The sequence below is a fragment of the Rhinatrema bivittatum genome, chromosome 11, assembly GCF_901001135.1.
Source record: "Rhinatrema bivittatum chromosome 11, aRhiBiv1.1, whole genome shotgun sequence".
In the NCBI taxonomy this organism is placed as follows: Eukaryota; Metazoa; Chordata; class Amphibia; order Gymnophiona; family Rhinatrematidae; genus Rhinatrema; species Rhinatrema bivittatum.
In genome coordinates, this window is record NC_042625.1 from 96,871,137 (window position 1) to 96,893,307 (window position 22,171).

A 22,171-nucleotide genomic window follows, 5' to 3' on the forward strand; every position below is an offset into this window, starting at 1 on the left:
AGACAGATATGTGCCCAAATGTTTATTTAGCTGGCTAAATGCTTTTGAATATGGACCTCTAAAGTGTCTGTCATTAGTTGAATGATCACCTACCCAAATCATCTTCCAGGGCTTCTTATTTCACTGCAACTTGTGCAGTGTAGCTGAGAATTGAGCCCTCACTTTGCAGCCTTGCGTAAGTCACTTCCAGAACAGGTTTCAAAGCTTTTTACTTGGGTGAACAGTGATTTACCAATGGAAAACTGGCCAGGCAGAAATGTGCCATCCTCTGTATGTGAGCCATGGGTTTCCAGAGCACAAATATTAAAAAGCCCTGTTCAGGCCAGGGTAGTAAAAGCTACTGCATGATACAGAATTTGTGCAGAATTCCAATTGTTTGCACAGAATTTGACAAGAGTGGCAGCGGGCTGTGAGCAGAGACCATCCCATTCACGGCAAAGAGGAGGCCTGGCAGGCCTTGCAGCCACACAAGAACCCCCATCCGGTGGCCATGGTGAAGATGTGACATGCTCTATTGGATGAGAGACTCAGTGAGAGAGAGGCTGTGTGCAGAGGTATATGTGTGTGTGACAGAGAGAGAGAGCCTGTGTGAGGGTGCATGCCATGGGTATGTGTGTAAATGTGAGGGGAGAGAGAGTGAGGGTGCAAGTTTGTGAGAGAGGAGGCCTGTGTGTAAGGGTCTGTGTGTGTGTGTGTGTGAGAGAGAGCGAGAAAGGGAGCCTGTGTGAGGGTGCATGTCATGGGGGTGTGAGTGAATGTGAGGAGATAATAGGTTGCTGGTGTGTGTGTATGAGGGAATGAGGGTGCATGCTTGTTTGAGAGAGAGGAAGCCTGTGTGAAGGGGTGTGGTGTGAGAGAGGGAGCCTGTGTGAAGGTGTGTGTGTGTGTGTGTGTGTGAGAGAGAGAGAAGGAGCCTGTGTGAAGGGGTGTGTGTGTGTGTAAGAGAGGGAGCCTGTGTGAAGGGGTGTGGTGTGAGAGAGGGAGCCTGTGTGAAGGGGTGTGTGTGTGTGAGAGAAGGAGCCTGTGTGAAGGAGTGTGGTGTGAGAGAGGGAGCCTGTGTGAAGGCATGTGTGTGTGAGAGAGGGAGGTAGTGTGAGAGAGGGAGCATGTGTGAAGGGGTGTGTGTGTGAGAGAGGGAGCCTGTGTGAAGGGGTGTGTGTGAGAGAAGGAGCCTGTGTGAAGGGGTGTGTGTGTGAGAGAGGAAGCCTGTGTGAAGGGGTGTGTGTGAGTGAGAGAGGAAGCCTGTGTGAAGGGGTGTGTGTGTGAGAGAGGAAACCTGTGTGAAGGGGTGTGGTGTGAGAGAGGGAGCCTGTGTGAAGGGGTGTGTGTGAGAGAGGGAGCCTGTGTGAAGGGGTGTGTGTTTGAGAGAGGAAGCCTGTGAGAAGGGGTGTGGTGTGAGAGAAGGAGCTTGTGTAGGTGTGTGTGCAAGAGAGGGCGTCAAACTCTGAGAGTGGAGGGCTGAGGAGTGAAGGTAGAGTGGAAAGGGTTGAGCTTAGAGGGGGAGAGGAGAGAGAGTGGAGGGTGGAGGAGTTGGGGCCTGAAAAGGCAAAGTGAAAGGGGTCTGGCCAGTGAAGTAGGAAGAGAGGGTGGAAGGGACACTCTTATGGTGTACTTTTAAGGAAATTCTGCTCAAAATATTTAAAACTCTGCATCTTTAAGTAATAACTTTTCCCCAATTTAAAATAATAAATTGCTCAAAAATTGTGATTTATATTGTGTTATTTTGACCAATATAAAGTATGCAGAATTTTGCAGAATTTCACATTTTTAGACACAAAATTCCCCCAGGAGTAAAGCACAGAGGCTGGCCTCCATGTGTCTGACCTACCTAAACTCTCTGATTAATTGAATTAGACAGCCTGGATGGACTGTTATCTACCATGTTACTATCTTAATTGTCTGGCTGTTACAGAGAGAAATATTCTTAAAATAAAACTTCAACTTTTATTACATAAGAAAGCAATAGAAGCCTTTTATAATAAATATGAGATGAGGGACCATTGAGCCTGACCTTCCGGTACCCTCTGGCAGGTGGAAACGTGGCAGATATGCCTGGAAGGAGTGTGCTATCTGTAAACCTGGCCTCAGTGCATGGACTTGCAGTTTTGTTAAGGGGTGTTCTGTGCTTGGGTTCAGATTTTCCTCGTGTGGGATATGGCTGCACGTTCACCCTGTGATGTCCCTGCTGCACTCGCAGCAGGGACATCACATTTCTAGCTTTTTGATGAGAGGTCGGGGTGGATTGGTAATCCCCAGTATTTTCCGAAGTAGAGTACAGCTTTATAAATAGGGACCTTTATTTTCAGTTTTTGTTATTTCAGTGGAAAAAAATGACTTTATTATAACACACAGGAGAAAAATCAGCGGGCAAGTCATTTTTCCAGTGATTTGTTTTTTGTTCTAACATTTAAATTTCCAGGCAAAATAAAATTAAAAAAAACCCCTGAAAGCGAAGGTCCCTCTTTATAAACTGCTTGCTTACAGGTTTCATTCCGGGCGAGGTGCGCAGTTCCAATGATCAGGCGAGCCCTGCGCGTCTCTGCATGAGTGGCTCCCGCTGCGCACGCGGTACCTTGCACGTTCTGCAAGCTGGACCCACTGCCCTTTTCTTGTGTAGGTGCCACAGGACGAATGGAGCGGGTACCCAGGAGCGGGGAAGGAAGGGGAAATCCCCTGCCGTAGGATGCGGAGTGGCAGTTATATTAAAGCCATGGGGGACGATGACAGTGGAGACTCGGACACCAGCATCAAGATCTCAGCCAAGGGAGTGTGCCGGCGAGATGGCTACCGCCGATCCTCCAGCGTGGACCAGCCCCACACCAAGTAAGCCGGAGGCTCTGACTGGCCATCTCTCTCTCTCTTTCTCTTGTGTTTCTGTCTCTGCCTCTCTGGGCTGTAATGGAAGCTGACCGAAAGCCCCTGCGACCTTTGTTCCCGCTTTATGCGCGCGTGTGTCCAGCGGGGCCTGAACACGTGCACAGGGACCCCTCCTTCTAAGGTGCTTAAAGGAGTCTATGGATACATAGAGGATAATACACTGTTTCTATTGCAGCCTTTCTCTCTCTCTCTCTCTCTCTACAAGGCTTTTCCTCCTACTAACAATGCACATGTGACTCTTCTTCCACAATTACTCTGAGAGAGGGTTTTATTAATGAGATCACAAATTTAGGAGGAAAGAATGATAATGAAAATGCATTTAGGGTCCGATTCATGAACGCTCTTTTGCCATAGACCTGGAATGGGAGAATCCGCCTTGTGAGGGGACTGTCAGACGTTAGCACATCTGTTACTGTAGCTCATATTCTCATCCAGTAAGCCCTTTATATAACAGCCTGGGAGGTCGATAGATTTGTTCTTATAAAGAAAGTTTCACATATATATATATAACATTCTTCCTCCCTTCTCTCTCCCCCCCCTCCATTTTTCACCAGATTTTCCTGTAAACGTTATTCTGATTCGCACATCTGTAACTGTCCCAGTTGCTCCACTCAACCCAAAATCCACCCTCGGGGATCGGGCTACAGGAATGTCCTGGCATCCAGTCAGGTATGTCTTTATCTGCAAAGCAAACCCTTTTCCGTGGCTCCTGAAGCATGCAGCACGGCCCAGCAGGAGGGAGCAAGGCATCCTGCATGAAACCTGCTGTATGCATTTAATCACCTTCCTGCCTCCACCTCTCAAAGCGATTACAATAAAACAATAAAACACACCAATATTGCCAGACTATAGGTTTTCTAATTACTCACCAGGCCACTGATATGAGCCACGTTCCTAATTCCTTTAAAAACCTCAACATTTCCTTTTATTCCCTAAGATCTTGTGCTAGATTGTTCCACGTAACTGGAACTATAAAGGAGAATGATCTATTTGCTATCTGCCGCTACCGGAACATTTTTACCTCGGGGAGTTGTAGCAAATGTTTGTTCGACCTCAAGTTACTACCTGTTTCATTTAAATTTACCTCATCTTAAACGCCTTGAACAGCAGCTTCAACCTACAGCCGTCCCTCACTGGGAGCCAATGTAGCCCACAGGTGGTTCCTCCACGCCCTGTAATGGTGCAAGCTGTGCTGTTCTCAGTTACCTGAAGCTTTCCTATCAGTTTGGATGAGAGCATTCCAGTAGTTCATGTGAGAAAGCCAAATCCGAATAGGATCAAACTTGTTGCACCAGTTTCACTTTCAAATAGATGTTAGGAGCCATTTGAGAGATACCACCCTCTAATCTCAGATGTGACACAACGACTTCACCTTCTCTATTGTTTCAGATCCCATCTCCTGTAGTTTAATGCCCTTTACCAAACTTCCCGACCTCAGCCATAAGACCCTCTGTCTTATTGGTATTCAAAAGTAAATTACTAGCCCCTACCTATTCAGCTAATTTTTGCAAGCATTGATTTATAAGTGAAGAGGTTTCCTCCAGATCTGAGCCCAATGGTGTCAATATCTGGATATCATCAGCATAAATATAGGCTGAAAAAACCTGCTTCCCACACACTCTTCCCTATCTGCCCCATAACCATGTGTAAGGCTCCAGCCCTGCAAATCTCACATCTTCCATACTGTTACGTGACCCTCCGCTCCTCTCCCAGAAGTCTGCCCATCAAACCCGAATAACATAAGCATTCAACTCTCCTCCTCTCAATATGCTCACACTGCCTCCCCCTCCTCATTAGATACACACTAACCACCTCCTCATTATACACACACTCGTACCTCCTGTATACACACTCACTCCCCATCTCATTATACACACACTCATACCTCCTGTATACACACTCACTCCCCATCTCATTATACACACACTCATACCTCCTGTATACACACTCACTCCCCATCTCATTATACACACACTCATACCTCCTGTATACACACTCACTCCCCATCTCATTATACACACACTCACACCTCCTGTATACACACTAACAGCCTCCTCATTATACACACACTCATACCTCCTGTATACACACTAACCACCTCCTCATTATACACACACTCATACCTCCTGTATACACACTAACAGCCTCCTCATTATACACACACTCATACCTCCTGTATACACACTAACCACCTCCTCATTATACACTCACTCATACCTCCTGTATACACACTCACTCCCCATCTCATTATACACACACTCATACCTCCTGTATACACACTCACTCCCCATCTTATTATACACACACTCATACCTCCTGTATACACACTCACTCCCCATCTCATTATACACACACTCATACCTCCTGTATACACACTAACCACCTCCTCATTAGACACACACTCATACCTCCTGTATACACACTAACCACCTCCTCATTATACACTCACTCATACCTCCTGTATACACACTCACTCCCCATCTCATTATACACACACTCATACCTCCTGTATACACACTAACCACCTCCTCATTATACACACACTCATACCTCCTGTATACACACTAACCACCTCCTCATTATACACATACTCATACCTCCTGTATACACACTAACCACCTCCTCATTATACACACACTCATACCTCCTGTATACACACTAACCACCTCCTCATTATACACACACTCATACCTCCTGTATACACACTAACCACCTCCTCATTATACACTCACTCATACCTCCTGTATACACACTCACTCCCCATCTCATTATACACACACTCATACCTCCTGTATACACACTAACCACCTCCTCATTAGACACACACTCATACCTCCTGTATACACACTAACCACCTCCTCATTATACACTCACTCATACCTCCTGTATACACACTCACTCCCCATCTCATTATACACACACTCATACCTCCTGTATACACACTAACCACCTCCTCATTATACACACACTCATACCTCCTGTATACACACTCACTCCCCATCTCATTATACACACACTCATACCTCCTGTATACACACTCACTCCCCATCTTATTATACACACACTCATACCTCCTGTATACACACTCACTCCCCATCTCATTATACACACACTCATACCTCCTGTATACACACTAACCACCTCCTCATTAGACACACACTACACTCATACCTCCTGTATACACACTAACCACCTCCTCATTATACACTCACTCATACCTCCTGTATACACACTCACTCCCCATCTCATTATACACACACTCATACCTCCTGTATACACACTAACCACCTCCTCATTATACACACACTCATACCTCCTGTATACACACTAACCACCTCCTCATTATACACTCACTCATACCTCCTGTATACACACTCACTCCCCATCTCATTATACACACACTCATACCTCCTTTATACACGCTAACCACCTCCTCATTATACACACACTCATACCTCCTGTATACACACTATAACCACCTCCTCATTATACACACACTCATACCTCCTGTATACACACTCACTCCCCATCTTATTATACGCACACTCATACCTCCTGTATACACACTCATTCCCCATCTCATTATACACACACTCATACCTCCTGTATACACACTAACCACCTCCTCATTAGACACACACTCATACCTCCTGTATACACACTCACTCCCCATCTTATTATACACACACTCATACCTCCTGTATACACACTCACTCCCCATCTTATTATACACACACTCATACCTCCTGTATACACACTCACTCCCCATCTCATTATACACACACTCATACCTCCTGTATACACACTAACCACCTCCTCATTATACACACACTCATACCTCCTGTATACACACTCACTCCCCATCTTATTATACACACACTCATACCTCCTGTATACACACTCACTCCCCATCTTATTATATACACACTCATACCTCCTGTATACACAATCACTCCCCATCTCATTATACACACACTCATACCTCCTGTATACACACTCACTCCCCATCTTATTATACACACACTCATAACTCCTGTATACACACTCACTCCCCATCTCATTATACACACACTCATACCTCCTGTATACACACTCACTCCCCATCTCACTATACACACACTCATACCTCCTGTATACACACTCACTCCCCATCTCATTATACACACACTCATACCTCCTGTATACACACTAACTGCCTCCTCATTATACACACACTCATACCTCCTGTATACACACTCACTCCCCATCTCATTATACACACACTCATACCTCCTGTATACACACTCACTCCCCATCTCATTATACACCCTCATACCTCCTGTATACACACTCACTCCCCATCTCATTATACACACACTCATACCTCCTGTATACACACTAACTGCCTCCTCATTATACACACACTCATACCTTCTGTATACAAACTAACAGCCTCATTATACATTCACTCATACCTCCTGTATACACACTCACTCCCTATCTCATTATACACACACTCATACCTCCTGTATACACGCTCACCCCTTCCTCATTATACACACACTCATACCTCCTGTATACCCACTCATACCTCCTGTATACACACTGCCTCCTCATTATACACACACTCATACCTCTTGTATACACACTGCCTCCTCATTATACACACACTCATACCTCCTGTATACACACTAACTGCCTCATTATACACTCACTCATACCTCTTGTATACACACTGCCTCCTCATTATACACACACTCATACCTCCTGTATACACAATAACTGCCTCATTATACACTCACTCATACCTCCTGTATACACACTCACTCCCCATCTCATTATACACACACTCATACCTCCTGTATACACACTCACTCCCCATCTCATTATACACCCTCATACCTCCTGTATACACACTCACTTCCCATCTCGTTATACACACACTCATACCTCCTGTATACACGCTCACCCCTTCCTCATTATACACACACTCATACCTCCTTTATACACGCTCAACCCTTCCTCATTATACACACACTCATACCTCCTTTATACACGCTCACCCCTTCCTCATTATACACACACTCATACCTCCTGTATACCCACTCATACCTCCTGTATACACACTCACTTCCCATCTCGTTATACACACACTCATACCTCCTGTATACACGCTCACCCCTTCCTCATTATACACACACTCATACCTCCTTTATACACGCTCACCCCTTCCTCATTATACACACTCATACCTCCTTTATAGACGCTCACCCCTTCCTCATTATACACACAGTCATACCTCCTGTATACACACTAACTGCCTCCTCATTATACACACACTCATACCTCCTGTATACACACTCACTCCCCATCTCATTATACACACACTCATACCTCCTTTATACACGCTCACCCCTTCCTCATTATACACACTGTCATACCTCCTTTATACACGCTCACCCCTTCCTCATTATACACACACTCATACCTCCTTTATACACGCTCACCCCTTCCTCATTATACACACTGTCATACCTCCTTTATACACTCTCACCACTTCCTCATACACACAGTCATACCTCCTTTATACACGCTCACCCCTTCCTCATTATGCACATTCATTCTCCTTTATACACGCTCACCCCTTCCTCATTATACACACACTCATACCTCCTTTATACACGCTCACCCGTTCCTCGTTATACACACACTCATGCCTCCTTTATACACGCTCACCCCTTCCTCATTATACACACACTCATACCTCCTTTATACACGCTCACCCCTTCCTCATTATACACACACTCATACCTCCTTTATACACGCTCACCCGTTCCTCATTATACACACACTCATACCTCCTTTATACACGCTCACCCCTTCCTCATTATACACACACTCATACATCCTTTATACACGCTCACCCCTTCCTCATTATACACACACTCATACATCCTTTATACACGCTCACCCCTTCCTCATTATACACACAGTCATACCTCCTTTATACATGCTCACCCCTCCTCATTATACACACACTCATACCTCCTTTCTGCATTATTTTCAGCTGCTCTGCTCTGGGCAGTAATTTTTCTCACGTGTGCTGCCACCGCAGTGCCTCACCTCATTCTACACAAAATGCAGAAGCCTCTGCTCCTGCTAATCCCTCCTTGCTGTATGTTAGACTCCCTGTTGATTACCTTACCGCGGGACAGATTTACTGGGAAGCCTTTTACACTTTCGATGTGAGAGAACATCCTTGCTGACTGAGGCCCTTAATGATGCTCCTTCAGTATCCCAGGCACATTAACAAATGCCTACTCTTTCTCCTAGCATCAGTAATGTAGGTGCCTCGTTCATTAGCAGGGAAGAATGGCTTTGCTGAGCTGTTAACCACAAGGTGCATTAACTGGACAGAGTGTAATTGATTCTCAGTTCACACTGCTGGGTAGGTGCGTGGGGGGAGGGGGAGGGGAAGGGGAGGGGAAGGGACTCTCCTGCCCATCCCTATCATTCTCTCCCAGGCAGGAGACACATTCAGGCTGATGCAGTACCATGTCACTCACTTACTAAATATTCTGAAGCGATTTGCCTTCCGAGAACAGATGTTATTAACCCCATGCCTTGCCCCCTCCTGTTTCTCAGATTGGTGTGAGTTTGCAAATTCCTTTATTAAGAATATCATAACTTCTCTCCCCACCCAAGAGAGTAAAATCCTTAACTGAAAGCAGTGACCTCCCTCCCAGGGCTGTGTGGGTAAGCACCTTCTCTACCCACGTAAAACGTCTCGCAAATGACCCCCGTACAGGGCCGGGCCACAGCTGCCCATTTGTAAGCGAGACAAGGTCCCAGCAGCGGGAGCTGCAGTGCCTCGCATTCTCTGCGTCTTGCTCACTAATGACGTCCCGACGTTCGCTGTTTCATGGCCGCCTCCGCTAAAGCTTTGGTTCCCATTGTTGCTGAAATCTGGATACAGCAGTAACGATTGAGGCCTTTGCAGGAGTCGGCAGGGAGCCGGAGAAATTCTCCTCCACAAACAATCCCCGGGCTCTGGGCAGGAAAGGATATTATCGGCTCCACTGGTACAGTTTTCCCCTTCAGCCTCGGAAAGATGAGAAGAAGCAGCTTTTTCCCTGCTCTTTCGCCATTTCTTCGCATTACCTTAGAACTTTTCTAGAGTAAAGGGTAAAACCACCCTCTTGATGCTCAAGTCTGAGGGCAAAGCCCTTCCCTTTGCCGCCAGCGCGTAGGGATGAGCCCAGCTCAGTGCTCCTAGGGCGGGTGAGATGCCCTCTGTACTGAGTACCAAAGCTTCGGAAAACTGCTGAAGATTTATGGCAGGATTAGGACTGCTCAGCCTTATTTAAGGATTTTGATAGGACAGTTACCCCAAAATAGCCTCCTTATAGGGATGGGGGGGAAGGCCTTGATCCTTAGATCTTGGGGATTGAGGGTCATTTAAAGGTGGGAAATTATGCACTGTTGGGTGTTTTAATCTAACACTAATCTGGTAAAATGTTTAGATGACTTAATTTGTTCCAAATGCCCCTGTGGTTCAAAGTATTGCTGGCCTAGTTTTCGTGGCATTCTTGAACTGTTATTGACTGGTAACCTGGGTTTTTCATTTGGATAGTTGGTTATAGTTTGGATTCTGTGTTTATTTTGCATTGTGTGCAAAAGTTTTTTAATTTTTTTATGCGTTTATACTGCAATCCACTTTTCTCCCTAATATTATGTTATCCACCTTGTATGCGATATAAAGGGGGAAAATAAACTGAAATGAAAATGAAATTTCCTCTTGGGGCCAATGTTCTTTGAAGCTATTTAATGTTAGGTGTTTTCTCTGAGAAAGTATTCCATTGTTGCATGGCATTGCTGGAAGAGCCACAGCAGACAAGTATTCCATTGTTGCATGGCATTGCTGGAAGAGCCACAGCAGACAAGTATTCCATTGTTGCATGGCATTGCTGGAAGAGCCACCGCAGACCATGGGCAGATGCATTACCCTTAATGCTTTGCTTGCTATTCTTGCCATCCATATGTGTTGCTGATAACACTCATCCCACCACCTTGCTTGGTTCATCCACGTCATTTCTTCCAAGATAGTCTTCTGTGCTGGTGTCACCCTGTGGCTTTTGGCATTGCAGATCGGCGATGACCTCAACCATCAGTTTGAGTCGGTGTTCGGGGAGGTGGAGTCGCAGGCCGTGGAGGCCCTTGACCTCCCTGGCTGCTTCCGAATGCGCAGCCACAGCTACCTCCGTGCCATTCAGGCAGGCTGCTCCCAGGACGATGACTGCATCTCGGTCTTCTCTATGTCTGCTCCTCCAGTACCTGCCCTGGTTGGCAGCATTCTGAAACCAAGCACCTGTGAGTACTCTTTTCCTACCAAGTATGGAAAATAAATGCACGCTTTCCTGGGCTTAATAATGCAAGAAGGCCCAGTGCAATTCTCTCTCTTGGGGTCTGAGTTACCCATAGACACAGAACGGGGATAAAACATTAGAATATCAGGCCCTTAGCTTTGCATTTCCAGCTGTGGAAGTTTCTTCATCTCTGTCTTTCTCACTTATCTACATGCATCCACCCAACATCCTGTTCATGCTATATATTAATGCACTCATTCATGAATTTCTATTGTTTTTATGTAGAGCAATCTATCTGTATAGAATTTTCGTCTATTACCATATGCCTATAAGTCTATCTGTTGCTTAGCTCCCTCTTAACAGATCTATGATTTAATCTCTTTTTAGTTTATAATCTGCCTATATTTATATATTCACACACATATATACATTCTCTTTCTATGAGCCATTCTGTGCCTATGCTAAAACTGTTATTGAATCAGGCCCTGCATACAGATAGAGAGAATGGGGATGCCTAGCAGCAGGACACATGGCTACTCTTAAACCCAATTAACTTGAGGGAAGTTTGAAACCGGAATAGTTTATCTTTGAAAATTCACTAAAATCATGCCTGCTTTCCCAGTGTCTGAGCTGGGGCAGGGGACCCTATGCACTGTGAACTCTGAAAATTCCAAATGTGTGCCACATTTCCTCCCCCAACTCAATCCCACCTCCTAAAATACCTAAAATATATCCACCTGGCAATCGAGCAATCCATGCAAGGACGTTTCTAACCCTGTTGAAAATTACTCTCCCTCTCTCTGTATAGATATAGATATAGAACTATGTGTGTGTGTGTGTGTGTGTCAGTGTGTGTGTGTGAGAGTGTGTGTGTGTGTGTGTGTGTGTGAGTGTGTGTGTGAGTGTGTGTGTGTGTGTGTGTGTGTGTGTCAGTGTGTGTGTGTGTCAGTGTGTGTGTGTGTGTGTGTGTGTGTGTGTGTCTGTCCTCTCTATAAATGCCCATCAGTCTTTACCATGCTTACATACTGCACTCTTTGTGCATCGAATGCTGTATTATTTCTCTGCTCTCTGCCTCCATTGTTTTCTTCATGTATCAAACATGGTCTCTCCTATACTCACCTTGCACTACTTTTTGTGTAAATGTCTTGTACGCACACTTCTGCTGTCTGGAGCTAGAGAAATGGGAACATAAAGTAACCCCTAGCTGCAGCACAATCCTGGTCATCCTGAGCAGATCTGATTTAGTGAAACCCAAACTCTGCTTTCCCCCAGGGAAGGGCATGTTCTGTATTTCAAAGAGGGCAACACGTCAGAAGGTCGATGTGAAATTTTGCAGATGCGAGTTCCCTTGCACTCTTGATCTTGGATGTGGTATCCATGTTTGCCAGGAGATGTGATTGAGGGTCTGGCCAAGGCTGGTTGGAAGAGCTCAGCAGCACCCTGGGCACCTTTGTGCCAGGCCGGTCAGGGGGTTAGTTTTCAGTCAATGATTGGCCAGAGATTCCTCGTGCTGCCTGGGCAGTGTGCAGAACCGATGCCCTGCTAGCATGGGAGAACTCGATTCAACTTGAAAAAAAAGATTGTAATCCAGAAATGCCAGGAATGTAACATTGATAATTGTACTGCAGATATCTCTTTTGTGCATATTAAGTTTCCTAATCAGCATGAGATTCAGAATTAATCACTTTTTGTTTAAGGTACTTGATTTCATCCATATTATTCATCAGCAAACCAGACAAATACTTGGGAACTTATAAACATATTATCCTTGGGAGTATTTATGTTGATATATGTTTATACCTGGCAAACATTACTAAGACAGAGATGATGGTTCCTTTGGTCTGGTATCATCCAGCAATGTGGAGGAAATGCTGGAAAAAAAAAAGAAAGAAACCCCCAACAGCAGATTAAGGTTTCTTGTTTATTTTTGTTAGCAGAAATCAATATATTGACTTGCTGGAAAAGATTCCTATCAAATGCCCCTCATCCTCTGTCACAATGTTTGCTGCTTGTAGCTCCTCTGTGCTTAAGTCCCTGGGTCACGTATTTGCTGGAAGAAGAAGGCCACACTTCTGCCACCAAATTACCCCAAAGGTGAAAAACCTCATCCTGTTTCTCAACCACTGTGAGATGGACCCAAGCGCCAACATCACCCCTGCCTTTTCCAAAGTCATAAATGACCACAAGGTCATTGGCTGGCTTGACAGCAGAAAAAGGCCACTGCCCCCTCCCTTCCTGTCCACACACGTATCCCAGCTGCCAGTTGTAAGATAAAGATCCCTCTCCTTATCCAGGACACTTTTGACCACCTTTCTTATTTTTATCCTGCCATCTTAGGCACCTCATGAACATAGAAGATCCCTCCATTCACATCCAGAACCCTCCTGTCTAGTTGGAATATAACTCAAAATAAATTAAGAGATCGAAGTAGCTGCCCACTGAAGTGGCTCTTGCCCGAACATCTGGCATCCTAGGTGCCCTGCATAGGCTCCACCGGTGCCCGCATTTCCAACAGGACTTCTAGCTCTTCCTCCACTTGCAGCCTGCCAGACAGGCACAGCAGTTAGTTAATTCGGTCATCACGTCTGTCTGGCCGTGTGCTTGCCTCTGTTTCTGTTAAGAATTCTTCTCTTTCATGTGGCCCACTTTGCCATTCATTCTGGCAACACTTATTGAATCATCAAACACACAAGCACAGGTTACTAGGCCATAGGAACTTAGTCAATGTTGCCAGATAAACACCAAAATGGTCTGTACAATCTGCCCTCCAAGATGTTTAGGGCTGTAACTGCTGCTCCATGCAGGTTACCGTAAGGTTAAGGAGGTCCCATCCAAGCCACTAAAGCAGGTGATGACCAGTCCTCTGCTTCCCAATTTTTTGTAATCCATTTCTTCTTGCAGGGGGCTCTCTTCATTTTTCACATCCTCTGTGCTTATCCCAGGACCTGTTGCAGCCCTCACCACCCGCTCTGAGAGGGAGTACCACACACCCTTCACCATTTTCATGAAAAAACATTCCCCAACATCGCTCCTGAGCCTACTGATGGGAGCCTCAGACCATGACCCCTTGTTCTAGAACTTCATTCCCCTCCTATGCATCATTGAGAACTGAAAGTTCTTGTCATTGATCCTCTGTCTCTCCTCACCTCTGAAATTCATATTTAGAATAGTGAATCGCGCGGTACTGAGGGGCGGGAGGGTGAAGCGGGGAGGTGGGCCTGCGGAAAGCCGGCAACCATCGCACCACTGCGGTGCGCTGGCTGCCGGCTTTTGCACCGAACAACTACACCATAAAAGGTGTAGTTATTCGGTGCGAAACTGGCGGCGATAAGGGTCCTTACCTTTCGCCGCCAGTGATATCTCCGCAGCGTCGGCCCCAGTGCCGCCCCGACGACTCCTCTTCCGGGGCAAACTCCACCCCGATTTAGGTATTGCACGCGAAAAGTCCCTTTTCGCGTGCCATCCCTTCAGAGAATGAACCCAGCATATCCTTAAGTCTTATTTTGTAGGACTTTTGGTGCAGACCCCTCACCATTTTGGTAAGCTTTCTCTGGACTGTCTCCACTCTGCAAAATCCTTCTCCAGACATGGACACACAACTCAAGGTGAGGTCTCACCAATACCTTATAGAATAGCCTAATAATTTCCCTACATAGTGGTTTTTTTCTATTCGTTAGGTCTGTCCTATCATTCTTTGCTTCCAGCCACTACCTTCTTACCTTAAAATCTTCAGCCAACAGAGGCCTGCGCTCTATTTCCTGTTTTGGCGCCATTGGCATTTCAACACCTTCTGTGTAGTCCCATGCATTCATTCTGCACACCTGACCTCCCCACAAGCTTCCTTAGATCACTTCTCCTACCATCTACTCCCTCAGGTGTGTCCACCATCTGCAAAAAGACAAACCTTTCCTCCTAACTGCTCTGCAATATTGTTCACAAAGATATTGAAAAGAGCCAACCCGGCACTGTTCCTTCAGCCTCCTTAGTATCCAAGGATGGATCTCATCCAGCCCCGGGGCTTTGCCCTCTTTCAGATTTTCAAATTCCAAGTGCATGCTGTCGTCCATAAACAGGGTGCGATCTCTCCCACTATCCACGGTCCTTCTCCAACCCTTCTTCCTTCAGTGAAAAGGAATAGAAGTATTTGTTTAGCACTTCTGGTTTTCCCTTGTATCCTCTCCTCACGAACACAACATTTCTCATTGTCTCCTTCACCGACAAATCTGAAAACATCTGGTCGCTCACTTTACCTTCAGCTTGTGCCATTGCCATCCTGACTACCTTCCCTGCATTTTTGGCATTACCAGATATTAGTCGTCCAGAGATCCTTTCTGCATTTTGAACGTTAATCTTTTTGCCCTTGCTTTTTCAGTCACCTTCTTTGAAAGACAGATTGGGCTCTTTTTTCACTTACTTTTATTTCTTTTCTTAACATAAATATTTGCTGCTCTTTCTCTAGCTACTTTGACTTTAATCCACGTTGTTCCACCTCACCTACCTCCTTCCACCTTGCCAGTGCCTCCTTAAAGTTCTTTTCCATGTTAGCAATCCAAGACTTTAGCGTTCTCTGTCTCCTCCCCACCTTGGTTGGATGATCTCTGGTGCTCATAAGTACCAGGGCACAGTATTGCTCCCCTCCTTTGATGAGAATCCAGCATCTTCTGCTCTCCTCAGATCTGTACCAAGGACACGAGAAAAAAAGAGACATTGGCTTATGGAAAATCTCATTGCTAACAGAAGGACTGATAGTCAAGAACACTGTAGATGATTGATTGGCCTTAAACTCTAACACTGGGTTTCAGAATTGGTCTGAGATTAAACGCATTCACAGCTGACGCCTCTTGAAACCTTGATTTGTACAGCAAGGTCGAGGGTGGAGGGAGTTTCGAGTCAGTCACCAAAACTAATTGGGGGGAATTCCCTAAAACCCGAAGCAGCTCAAGTCTTCTTTGTATTTGCCTCACAGGAAATAACAGAATGCACATTTACATTTAATCTTTGTAGTTTTTGTGCACTACACGACTCCTCTCAAGAGCCAGGTGTTGTCTTCAATGTTCCTCCATCTGTCTCTGTTTAAACCCAGTTTTTCCTGAATGTAGAAATACTGAATAAGGTGTAGAATGGATTAATAAGGTTATACGTGCAATACAAATATTGTAGCAGATTGACGTCAATCATCTCTGTCTGTGGCAGGTTTTCCCAGCCTACTCTCGGACCCTTTCTTAACAGTTCAGGTTGTTTACAATGAACATAACTGAGATATATATAGTGGATCTGCAATGCAAGCACACACAGTATATCACAGGCATATTCATTGTGGATATGCTGCAAACCTGTCCTGTTAGATGAGGCTCCAGGGCGGCTCTGTGCTAATATCTCGGCATCAGCTGTGCTTGTTTTTTGAATGGATGTGGAATGCAATGCTCAGCCCTTCCTCCCGCCATCCCCACTGCCTTCCTCCTGCCTGTTTATCTGCACTGCAAACGTGTCTGAGAGATGTTTGACACTAGGGAAGACCATCCGGCTTCGCCACTCGTCTTCCCATTCCTTCTCCTTTGGTTGCTTCTCAGCAGCCAGAGAGAAGCTTTTGCCTCCAGAATCGAGGGGAGGGGGAGGTCTCTCCCCAGCACGTTTTAGCTGGGTGGTGACAACGCCTTGCAGCAAGAGAAAAGCTCAAAGTCTCCTAGCAGGAGACTTCAGCTTCTGATCTGGAATGCAGTTTGGCATTCTAGTGTCTTAGATGGGCCCGAAGCCTGTGAGAACTGACTCTGCCCCTTGAAAAAAGAATTCTTCTTACACCCCCTCCAAAATAATCATAATAATAAAACAGCTGTGGACACAGATCCAGAGGAATATCAACTGCCTTGGCTATACTCCATGTAACAGCGCACGCCTGAAGCCTAAGTGGCAGGACCTTCGCCAGGATGTAAAGAGGAAGTCCTCGGAGGGGGCTGCCGTCACTGGTACAGGTGGAGGACCACCCCAGGACATTCCTTGCATATCTAAAGAGGAAAAGGGTGGCCTTCACTCTTGCATTTGCCTGCATTGAGGGGGAGGAAGGAAAGCATCAAAGCAGATCCAGGTAAGTCCAAAGGAATTAATAATACTGCACTGTACTTAACACTACACCAGCCATTGTACACCTCATGGGGTCCTCTCAGATTAGGAGGGTTTGCAATGCTGCATAGTCCTGCCTGGAATTTCACTTTATGTAATTCATGCTTTGCAGTGTTTGGATTACATGCATGTCACTGTCTGGATACATGAAGCATATATAGCCTCCATTGCTCAGTAATGTTCAGTGTGTGCAACACGATTATCCGTGTCTCTTTGTTATGCTAACACTGTTTTCTCCCAGCTACTGCAAGAACATCAGTCGTGCGATATCAACCACCGTGACTCCAGGCAGCCTTCCTCTTTACCTTCTGCTGAAGGTTCTGCTACCTCTAGGCTTCAGATCCATAGCCGAGGCCCCTCTGGAATCTGTGAACACAGCAGAGGCAAAAGGCAGAGCAGTTCCATGGTCCTTTGCTGAGATTTAAGTCCACAGCAGGCATGCTGAAGGCTGGACTATGCATATTCCTCGTGAACTCTGCATGCAAGAGGCACTCCTGCTGCGGACTTCTATTTCAATAAAGGGTAGATTGAGCAGTCACTAACTAACGTCACATGCTTACATGATATATTTTTCAATCTTTAAGTTGGATGAGGACCTCAGAGAATCAGTCAGTAGAGGGCATTTCTCCACTGTGCAAACTCCCAGGAGACTGATGAGATTCAGAGATGGTCACAGTTGGTTGGAGAAGAAATTTGGGAGCAGTAGCTTGGTAGATTTGACTTAGAGAGGAAGCTTTTCTGCGTGAGGTGGCTCAGTCCATATTCCTTTTAAATGACAGTTTTTGTCTCTACAGCTTCGTCATTGCCTGATCAAAGATCACCAGTGAGGTCAGCACTGTCCCCTCCGCAGAGAAGTGGCACCCTTGTTACCTACAGCACCACATCCGTGGAGGGGGATACAGAGGACCAAGAGCTGGAAGGTCGACGCTGCCAAGGGATGATCATCAACCCCTACCTGGAACCCTGGTCCACGAGTGCCAAAGACGATGCCAGGATTTCCCTGACTGTGGGAAGGCAGACTAAACAATTTTTCAGGCGTATTTCCCCCGGTCCCTTAGCTTCATCCTCAGAGGATCCTCTTTGTTACTTGTCTGCTCACACGGGATGGGGGGAGGAAAGTGACTCGGACATCCTTCCTTCAGACAGGGTGCCTGAGTCTGCTGAGTCCTCGCAGTCTGGGAGAGATGGAGGGAGCCAGCAGACAGAATTAGGGTCATTGCCAGGGGGGCTTATGTGGCCCCTGATGCAGGACCAGCGGAAGGAGGAGGAGGAGGGGGATGAGGACCATCAGCTCGAGCGCCAGCTTGCATCATCCCAGCGCAGTGAGCGGAGTGGAAATGAGTCTCTGCTGTCTTCTGAGTACCCCGATGGTGACCAAGCTTCGGGTGCAGCAATGCCCCGAAGAGGTGGGCGCCCTCGTGCCAAAGAGGATAGAAAAACACGTTGGAGGGCGAGTCTCCATCGGCTCCTGCAACTGGAGAAGCTAAGGGATCAGCTGTACCGTCAGGAACTGGCAATGAAGGAAGAGGAGATGACACGTCAGCGAGAAGAAAGGGCCAGGGATAGGGAGCTTCATTGCCAGCTGCTGGGTGTCCTTGGGGACATTCGAGATGAACTGAGGCGGAGGAGACAGGAGCGGGTGTCTAGCCAAGATAATCCCAACTCTGCACCGAGGGGACCACAAGGGGGAGCTGGGAGCTCTAGAAGAGGGCGGGGTGGCTTGACTCGCCCTCGTGGGACCCGTGTCTCTTCCGTCTCAGCGACTCTCCCATGTTCATTTGCTCAATTTTTTCTGCAGGACCCCAGAACAGGTTCTTCTATGCCAAGTACAATGGGTAGGGGCAACACAGATACACCCACATGGGCAGGAAGCCGTCTGATAGGTCCACTGCGAAGACGAGGTCATCCTCGTGGTAGACCTCGTGTGCACCCAAAGCCAGTTGTGGGTGACATCCATCCATAAATCGTTAAGTTTCTTTTTTTCATGTTTTAACAATAAAAGAGGCTTTGAAGAGATGTCCTTGTGTGTGCTCCATCATTAGGTGGAATGTTTGACTTCCAGATGCAGGACTGGTGCATGACAAGAGTGCTGAGAGTTACTTCAGCATGGAAGGTCTTCAAAGAAGCCTGAATACCCCCCAAAGGATGTGTGGAATAAAAGGGCTGTGGAAGGACCTCTGCTTGGCATTGCCTTGACTTGGATAACACTCTAGGGCCAATGTTCAGTAGCCTGACCGGGTGCAATATCCCCGAGTATGTTTGTACCCCCATATACTCAGGTAGTTTCTACCCCATATGTGGGAGTGCAGAAGTACCTGGGGCCCCTCGGCAGGTCAGCAGAAACTCTAGAGCTGAAAAGGAAATGTCTGCATGCATTTTTCCTCCTCTGGCCCAGCCCCACTCCTGGGACAGCCTGTCTGTGTTGCAGTTCTAGCTAGATCAGGTCACTCTGAGGGTGCAACACCAAAATTACCCAGCTAGATCCTTTAGTACAGGAATAATTATAGTGACAATGCACTAAAGCAGGGGTGACCAACTCCCGTCCTTGAGAGCCACAGCCAGCCTGGCTTTCAGGATATCCGTAATGAATATGCATGAGATAGATTTGCATGCACTGCCTCCACTGTAAGCAAATTCATTGTGGAGATCCTGAAAACCAGGTCTGTTTGTGTCTCTCGAGAACCAGAGTTGGCCACCTCCAGGTGCCCTATTTTATGGGCAAAGCAGAGTCAGACTTTGCAGTGTCTGAGAATATGCGTCTGATAAATCCACAAAAGACAAAGACAAACCAATCCCTCTTTCTGTTTCAAGTCTGATTTTGGACTCAATGTAAGCAGCTCCTGTTTTTCTGCCCACTGGGCATCGTACTCACGTTTACAGGAGAAGCTGCATTTCTGCTCAGCGTAAGGCAGAGGGGCACAGCTGTGCTGTCCAATTACACTCTCTTCCACTTTTCAAAATTGAGACAGATTTTATTTTCCAGTCTGCTGGACATGGAGAGGAATATTTTGATGGCCAATAATGCCATCATTGCATTGTCATTGTCAACATCGCTATTAACCTTTCACTGGCAAGGCAAAGGAATTTTGTGAGGACTTTTTTTAATTGCAACAACATTTTCAGATGATAATAACGTATTCTTCCTGATTGTGTATCTGGGCAAGCCCTACTTCTTTGTCAGCACATCAAGCAGTTCCTTTGGTGCTTGAATTTACAATCCAGTTAATGTGGAGAGAAGCCATTTTGTATGTGCACTTAAGGCCTCACGTCAGTTACCAACTTGTAAACTACCTTGCAGGTCTGTGAGAGTGATCCGGTCCCAAGAATGCAAGAAGAGCCAAAGGCACCTCATGTCCTCTATAACGTCCCATGTATACAGTCACTCTCACTCTGCCTGTACACAGTCCGCATTCAAGATGGCTCTTTTGTCAAGCCGGTTGAAAATCCCCACCACTTTAGCCATGAGCTGCTTTTCCTTAAAGGAGGATTTGCTGTACATGAATATGCCTGCTGTTGGCAATGCAGGAATATCTGCCCAGAGTGGCCAGTGACTTCTCACAGAGGAGGTGAAAAAGTGACTCATAAACTGCACACAAAACATTAAACATTTGCTCTGTACATGCCCTAACCATATGGCAATGGTCAGATGAAGAACTGGACCACAAGTTGTAAGGGCAAAATGAAATTGGCCCTGCAGAGGGAACATTGCTGTCTCTTCTGCTCCCCAGATTGGGCAGGGCAAGGCAATGGAGGGTTGTGGATGCTACGGAGGCAGCTTTGATATTCCCGGGGGGGGGCGCCTGGCCCATGACTTCAGGGTCCTGGCCAAGGACAGGTCCTGCTATAGCAGGACTAAAAAATGATGTTGGGGGAGAAATATCCCAGGATGGTTGCAAATGAGGGCTCCAGGGGCCAAATCCAAGCCCTGGCTCCCAGCCCTGGTGGACCCCTGGTTCTCCTCAGAGTGCTGCAGGCTGGGCGCTGTTACGAGTGAAGACTTCATGTTCATCTAGCTTGGAGAAAAAGCACTCCTCCTTCAGTGAAAGCCAGCAAAACTATGACTTCCCCCTGTAAATCGCATTTTGCTGTCTTTCTAGAGGATGTATTAGTAATTTACATCTGGTTGCTACTTCTACATTACCAATCTCACCAGTTTTGGTGTTTTAAAATCCTAGGGTTAATAGATAAAAAGAAAAGATTAAAATTGTTAATAATAAATCGTCAGTCTTTCTTCTTCTCAGATGATTCAGAGTGCAAATATAAATAAAAAGTGAAAAATTCATAGTTTTTTGCTTACAGAACTGTCCAATTCCCCAGCTTCAATGCAGCAAAAAAGGCAAACTTCTGGTGGCTAAGCTCTTTTGCCCCAAGCATAAATCTCTGCCCCCCCCCCCCCCCCCCATCCAGCTTCTCCTTGAAATCTTCGGGGTACTTTCCAGCAGCGCAGCCCCTGCTGTTGGGTCGGGGTTGGTGTTCTGCATTATCCAAGTGGTTTCCCTCCAGACTGGCTGTTCTGTCTGTAACTGGGGTCCGGCAGGGGTTTTCTACCCTGATGAAATTACGGTCAGGGAGCGCCCACATTTAGAGTAGCCAGGCTGTGCCCACCGGGAAAGTTACCCTCAGTGGGGAGTTTGCGCTGGCTGAAAAATGGGCCCCTCTGTGCCAGCTTTCACCGTGGGTGTACAATGGGCCCCTCTGTGCCAGCTTTCACAGTGGGTGTACAGTGTGTGTACAATGGGCCCCTCTGTGCCAGCTTTCACAGTGGGTGTACAGTGGGTGTACAATGGGCCCCTCTGTGCCAGCTTTCACCGTGGGTGTACAGTGGGTGTACA

At 46.4% G+C, this 22,171-nt stretch overlaps 1 protein-coding gene across 3 annotated transcripts in view; it reads left to right on the top strand.

Moving 5' to 3' along the window:
• The window catches only part of DLGAP3 (DLG associated protein 3), a 214,235-nt gene that overhangs the window by 177,192 nt on the left and 14,872 nt on the right, over positions 1 to 22,171 (top strand). For 2 of the 3 annotated variants that reach the window (XM_029571884.1, XM_029571883.1), the window contains 3 exons: positions 2,618 to 2,823; positions 3,432 to 3,546; positions 11,004 to 11,226. In XM_029571884.1, the coding sequence (XP_029427744.1) occupies positions 2,618 to 2,823; positions 3,432 to 3,546; positions 11,004 to 11,226 (544 nt within the window). Of the gene's footprint in view, positions 1 to 2,617; positions 2,824 to 3,431; positions 3,547 to 11,003; positions 11,227 to 18,133; positions 19,356 to 22,171 lie in introns of those variants that run through there. The other variant, XM_029571885.1, reaches the window with a different exon arrangement.